The sequence below is a fragment of the Octodon degus genome, unplaced genomic scaffold (assembly GCF_000260255.1).
Source record: "Octodon degus isolate 3935 unplaced genomic scaffold, OctDeg1.0 scaffold00074, whole genome shotgun sequence".
NCBI classification, from domain to species: domain Eukaryota; kingdom Metazoa; phylum Chordata; class Mammalia; order Rodentia; family Octodontidae; genus Octodon; species Octodon degus.
Genome location: NW_004524650.1, coordinates 12,076,878 through 12,083,723, shown reverse-complemented (window position 1 = coordinate 12,083,723; position 6,846 = coordinate 12,076,878). Strand labels below are relative to the sequence as shown.

Below are 6,846 nucleotides of genomic sequence, written 5' to 3'. Positions count from 1 at the left end.
CTTAATTCATTGAGAAGAAAGGATTATACTAATATTGTTTAGACAAGACATCATATCTGCATCTTGTCCTCTAAATAACTACTACAAAGACAACAATATGCAATACATTAATTATTGTAACTGCCCTACTAACCTGCTTTGAAATTGTTTCATAGCTATTTTATCTTTTTTCTCATTAAGATGAATAAAAAATTAAAAATAAATAAAAAATAGAAGTCATGTAATCTTGCCATTTTATTCTATGTATAGTTACAAGGAAAATGCAATTAGTGTCTGAAAAATATAACTGAATTTCCATCTTAATTACAGCACTATTCATGATAGGCATCTGCAGAAAAAGTTATAAATGCCTATCAATGAATACATGATTAAAGATAATACTTGCACAACCATGGAGAATATTTAATCTACCATAAGAAAGAAAGGCAATCTTACTGTTTACATCAACAAATAGACACCTGAGAGTACTAAACTCAGTGAATTAAGCCAGACCAAAAACTGCAAATATTTTACTATCTCACTGAACAGTTAAATCTAAAATAATGAAAATAAAGTGAAACCCAGAACAGCAGGGAAGGTGATGATGTATTTTTGTGACCTGGAGGTGGGATACATAGACACTAATGACTGAAAGGAGCAACGTTTCAGTTATGCAACACAAATAAATTCTGGAGATATAAGGAACACATGTTGATGAGGGCAACCAATACTACATCACACACTATGTTTTCCTAAGAGGCTACAACTCTTATATTTAGCCTAAAAAAAGAAAATATTGTGTCTGGTGATTATGTATTTATCTGCTTGATTGTGATTTTCATTTCATAATGTATAGCAAAGCATCAAGTTTACATTTCTAATATATATTTTATTTGCTGACTATATCTCAGAAGAATAAACAGAATTTCTAGCTCCTCTTAAGATACAACTTGGTAATATATAAATTAATATGCTATTTTCAAGTCTCAAATAACAAAAAAAAGATGAAACATTTAGTTTAACTAGTTTTAGGATGCTGAATACTAAAATTCCACCTTAGAATATTTATCATAAGACAAAAATATATTTTATAGGACCAGCACAGAGTCTTCTCAGAGATTTCTAGAAAGTTCTGTGGGTAATTAATGAGGGTCACCATAAGAACTTTCAACCACAAATACACACTCCACTTGGCAGGTCAGAATGTGGATCAGAAGCCCTTCATCAGACACTGCAATGGAGCTAACTCCTCACCATCCTCAATTCAAAGCCTCCTAATGCCTCACTGCCTGTTATGAAGAGTGATGTGTATTTGGGTCACCTTCCAGCATGGTCAAAATCATTTCCCAGCTATGGCAATGTTGACAGACAAGAGCTGACACATGTGAGCGCTCTTCCTGAGAAGGCTTCCAAGGCCAAATTCTGGGGATCAATCAACAACACAGATAAAGAGCCAGGACACTACTCCCAACTAAAGATAATTCAAATGGTAGTTCCAGCCATATTTCTCCCCAGAGAAGACACAGAGGCCAGCCACTGAATGACCTTGCTCTCTTTGACTGTTTTTTTTTCCTACTCATCATGTTAAGAAAGACTTGGAGTTTCCTAGGTGGAACTGAAGGCTTTGACAGGGCAGAACCTTTATTCTGTTCACTAATGTCTATACTTCTGAACCTAAAAGTCTGGGACTTAGCTTCTCAAAGAATTTTAGTTACATTGAATCAAATTACTAATACCAGTATCAAGAAACAAAATATTTTACATAAAATAACATGAAATCTGATTTTATCTAGAAGTGAGATTAAGCAGAATAGGGTTTATCTCTCTCTCCAGTTTAGTTTCTGATTTCACAAACAGACCACAACAGTCAGAGCACAAAGAATTAGGAAAAGACAAGGAGACAATCCAGTGTAAAAAGTCAAAAGTGTCTGAATCTCACTGCCTTACCTTTTCCACATCGCCCAGACCCTCAGTGTCCAGAAGAACCAGGGTGTGATTTGGCTTGATAGGGTGAGGCACACACCACATCCAGACTCCCTTGGTTTTAGACTGAACAGTGGAACCCAGTGGGAAGCCTGAAGGGAAGAAGAGAAACAATGGAGACATCAGAGCTTCCACAGCAGTGCAGGGACTCTGACTTCAGGCTTCTTGGAAGGGGAGTACCTCAGCAGACAAGGTGGTACTTCTTAGCTTTATCCAAAAATGTTTTACCTAAAGGAAAAGGGGGTATCAAACATGACAATGATGATATTCAAGGGGTCAAGATAAAGACATCCAAGAATCAGACAAAACTGAGCTCACTGCCAACTACAAGAGCATTGGGAAAGAAGGGTTGGGCTGCATCACAGAGGAATACACTGAGCAGAGAGCAAAGAAGAAGAAAAATAGGACATGAAAATCGAAATTATATTTTTGTATTAAACAGAAAAGCTAAGCAAAATCAAGTGTTTGGGCTTGGGAGATGGCTCAGTGGAATAAGCACTTCCCTGGCAAGAGCAAGGGCCTGAGTTCAATCCCCAGTTCTGAAAAAAAAAAAAAAGTTTGTTCTCACTATGAAATGTGATACTCAAAAAAGGATTTTTAGAAAAATAAATTCTCAAAAATCTCTATGTACTGTTGAGAGTATTTCATATAGAAAGCAAAATATGGATGAAAAGAAACACAGGAGCCAGAGACTGAGGGTAATTTTGAGTACAAGAAGAGATTTTCTTCAAAGACAATAAAGAACATGCAAATGAATGAGAGCAAAGTAAAAATTTGCTGGTGAGAGTTAGAATGAGAAGTTCTCTTTACTGAGGAGAGTTGGGTTCTCCCTTTTTCTGCCTGGAAACATGAAGTAAGAAACTGAAATAGAACTGGTTTCTGATCCCCACGATAGCACTCACCATGGTTCTGTCCAGCCAGGCGGTTCATCAAATAGGACTTCCCTGTACGGTACAGCCCAACAATGGCTACCACTACCACCGGCTGAGCAACCTTGTCAAGAATCTCTATGGCTTCCTTGTTCACTGTCATCTCTTCATTGATGTTTTCCACCAGACAGATGGGGGCCTCCATTTTTACTTCAGGTGCCATAGCAATGTTCCAACCTAAAAGATCCTCTTATTAGAAAAATTTATAAAGTTTTTATCTCAAAAGTATCAGAACAACAATCAACTCAGGGCAGACAGGGTCTCTTGCATGTCGATGGGAGAACATGGACCTAACATTAGCAGATGCAGGAGGCTTCCTCCATCATTCTCCCAAATCTTTAATGATGATTTGGATTAAACATACAGTATTAACATCTCCAAAATTTTGTTTCAATAGTAGTAATAAAGCCCAAGTCATCACCAACATAATTTGGAGCCTATACTATGAAAAGTCACATTTATTTAACAGTTTAAAATACCTGCAAATTAGAGCTTATTTTAATTACTTCTCAAACGAGATAAATGCATTGTATGTAGAAAGGCTAAATGAATAAATCATACACAGCATTAAAAATCCATATAACTGAGATTAATGACAAACTAGAAAGTTCATTACACTTCTAAAATCCATGGAGATATTTTTTTAAATGCTAAAATAACCTTATAGGAATCCTGAAAGAGCCAAACGATGACTCTAAATGTCCAACCAAGACAAAGCCATATTCATAATGATTGGAAATTCTCTGGCATCTTTGCCCCTCCTGTTCCTATACTATCACTAGTATGGTGAGCTCTTAAACTGGAGCAGAAGCTGCCTGATTGACTCCAATTGAGACTGGGTATGGTGGCACATGCCTGTAATCCCAGGTCTTGGGAGGCTGTAAACAGGCAGATCACTATGAGTTGGATCTAGTAGTGAGACCCTGAACATCCTGTAGACCCTTCCCTAAAATACAAAAAAAAAAAAAAGTAAGTTACTCAGAATAAAAAGGCTACACATACATTTTTCACTAGAATGGCATAACAGTCAAGTTAGCACTCAGCTTCCCTGCACAACCTCCACTGGTCACCCTCTTCAGATGTGTGTACCTGAAGCGTGAACCTCAGTGCCTGGCTTACTATTCCTGAAATTGTGTGATCCCACCTCTGAGGGAGGATTAAAGGAATCTCTGGGACAATTAGACTCTTACTACAAGCAACAAACAAATGTCCCTGGTTTCTTAGCTAAGGATGAGCAACAGGACTTTTAACTTTGTATGAAACAAGTATATCTGTTAGATACTGTTCAGGAATGACTTTCAAAGTTGGATACACACAACAGTCATCTGAAGAGATGGCTAAAACCCTGATTTCCAAGCCTAAAAAAAAAATCTAAATATTAACAATTACCACAGGTGACTCAGATGTCCACATAGGGAGGTGTACATCTCACACACAAAGTTTTGACTATGTAGCTATTTTTCACCATTTTCTTATCAGCTAGAGCTAAATTTATTGTTATATGGATTATTACAGTTCTTATAATGAAGTTATCTGAAATTGGCCTATAAGAAATGTCTTCTTTTGTTTGGTTTGTTGTTGTTTGTTTGTTTGTTTGTTTGTTTTTAAATCCCTTTTTCTCTGTACCCAGGGGCTGAAACTAGCAGGTAGTCATCTGTCCAGGGCTTCGCTGTTCTGCCCTGAGCAAGGAGCAACTTGCCTGGGGCCTTTGTGTGTCTGCTGCCACCTCCTGGCTGTTAACTGGCCAGCATGGAGATGCTGAGCTTTCCAGAAGTGAACTCATCCCCTTCTCCCGGCAGCTCAGACAGCTGGACACCAGCCTTTCCTGTGCTTTCCCCAGCTGATTTCCCCAGAAATCAGAAATCTCATCAAGTTCAAGACTAAGCTCAAGCACAAAAACAGTGACCTTACCTGTTTCCCAGCACCACAGACCCAAGTGCAGTTCTCATCCGCTTCTTAGTCACTGCTTGATCTCCTTCAGTTCTCTGCTTTTCCTCTATGTATGCAAATACAGATAAAAATATTAAGGAAGCTAGTGCAAAATGTACATCTTGCAAAAAGGTACCCCTGCACTAAAATTGAAACTCATAGTAAAGTAATTAACATTCACACTTTAAAACAAGAAACCGTGTTTACCGCTGGGTGAGTAAAAAGTTGATAAGCACACTCAGGAGATAACAGTAAAGGAAGGTTTATTACTCACATCAATGAAGGAAAGCACCAGAGATATTTTCCAAAGCAGTGTTTAATTTATTGGGGAACCTAATGCATATTCATGAAAGTTATTATCACATATGGAGGCAGGCACATTTTGGAGCATGCTCAGTGAAAAATCATCCTATTTTTTGTATCACACGGTTAAAGATGGTAGATGGAAGTGAACACATAAGGATATGTAGAGTTTAACATTTTCTTTAGATTCCCTATAATAGTGACAGGGCAATTTGGATAGCTGAAACAGTTCCTTGGAGTTACTGTGGGGGCTTTAACTGAAACAAGAAGAAAACTTGAAGAGGCAGCAGCTTCTTTTCAAGCAACCGCAGGTCCTTGCTCCTATAAATTCCTGCCCACCAGCATCCACTGTCTTAGGTCAGCAGGGGAAAGGTTGAGACTTGTGATGACAGCTTGAGTGTGGATGTTTCATGCATCACTGAGAATGAGAGGGCTCGGGCAGGCCCCAGTTACTGCTGAGTCACCTCAGTAAACACTTTTAAACCACTTCTGTGTCTCCCTCATCCTGAAGGCCTCCCCAGCTTCCCTTCTGGGCCTGTCTCACCAATAGCCTCAGTGACCTTGCACAGGGGAAAAACAGAGCACAGGTGGCACACACACACACAAGGAAAGCTATGGAAACCATGGCTATAGTATTCTGCTCTTAGGTGGAAGTGCTGGGAGTTTTCTAAAATACAATGTTTAATGATTTTTAACATGTTCCCCAATGTAGAGAATAGTAAGCATATAATTGATCTACGCTACAATACTTCAAAAGTGATGACAAATAAAGACAAAAATCAATAATCTTTTACTGTATTATCCAGAGATATTTATTTATTGCTGATATTTTGTTCAATATTCTTATGCTTCACTAATCCACAGAAGCTCTCCTGATATCAGTAACTACTTTGTCCAGAAATGAAGTCAATTAGCACAGTTTTGAAGGCACAGTTTTGGTCAATAACAAGTGAGCACAAAAGTTTGCAGAATAAAAAGCTCAATAAAGTGCAGCATGGACAATGGCAGGTGGGTTAGGAAATGCCTCAGAAGGCTGGACTGTGGGAACAGGGGCATTCTCCTGCCTCTGCCTGTTACCCATTACCCTCCTCTGTAGAAACATTTTTCATAAAAGAACAAATAGTGATATTTCAGATCAAAATTTGTATTGCAACTTCTTGTTCAGAGCATCAAGGGACAACAGGCAAATGAATGTGCTCCTATAAAATATTTTTAAATACAGACAATGGGAAGGTCTGACCTATCTAGGCACATGGCATGGTGACTCTAGCTAGACTGAGTCAGGTGGGGCAAGATGAAGTTGATGAAGACCTGGTGGTGATATTTCCACTGTAATCACAGGCCAAGAAACAATACACTTGCTTGTTTCACAAGGCTCCACTTTAATAGGTAAAAGCTGGTAGGTAATACTCTCATATGGTTATTGAAAAATTGATTTTGAATTTATAGTAAATTATCGATTTTAAAATAAAGTGTGTAGGAATATACAATCAATTATGAAATTATCAAATGTAAACTTATGATATATAAACTATACTAAAGTGTAAACTCACATGTGAAAACTACCATCTTTACAAAATCATAATGTTGTTCCTATATGTTTCAAACATACACTTCGGCTTTAATGGAGGTGTATAAAGGTTCATTGAAATGAGAAAAGTGATAAGATCTGAGGCTCCTGTAAGGACATGTTTTCACTCATGTGGTTTACTATTTGGGACAT

The 6,846-nt window shown here is 37.9% G+C and overlaps 1 protein-coding gene across 1 annotated transcript in view; it reads right to left on the bottom strand.

The window, feature by feature from the left end:
- Positions 1 to 4,829, bottom strand: part of LOC101563021 (guanylate-binding protein 6-like) — a 22,763-nt gene extending 17,934 nt beyond the window's left edge. Inside the window, exons 1-3 of the mRNA XM_004635763.2 lie at positions 4,803 to 4,829; positions 2,865 to 3,068; positions 1,927 to 2,054 (exon numbers count right to left, since the gene is read on the bottom strand). Coding sequence (XP_004635820.1) covers positions 1,927 to 2,054; positions 2,865 to 3,054 — 318 coding nt within the window. The 5' untranslated portion in view covers positions 3,055 to 3,068; positions 4,803 to 4,829. The remainder of the gene's footprint in view (positions 1 to 1,926; positions 2,055 to 2,864; positions 3,069 to 4,802) is intronic.
- Positions 4,830 to 6,846: the final 2,017 nt, after the last annotated feature.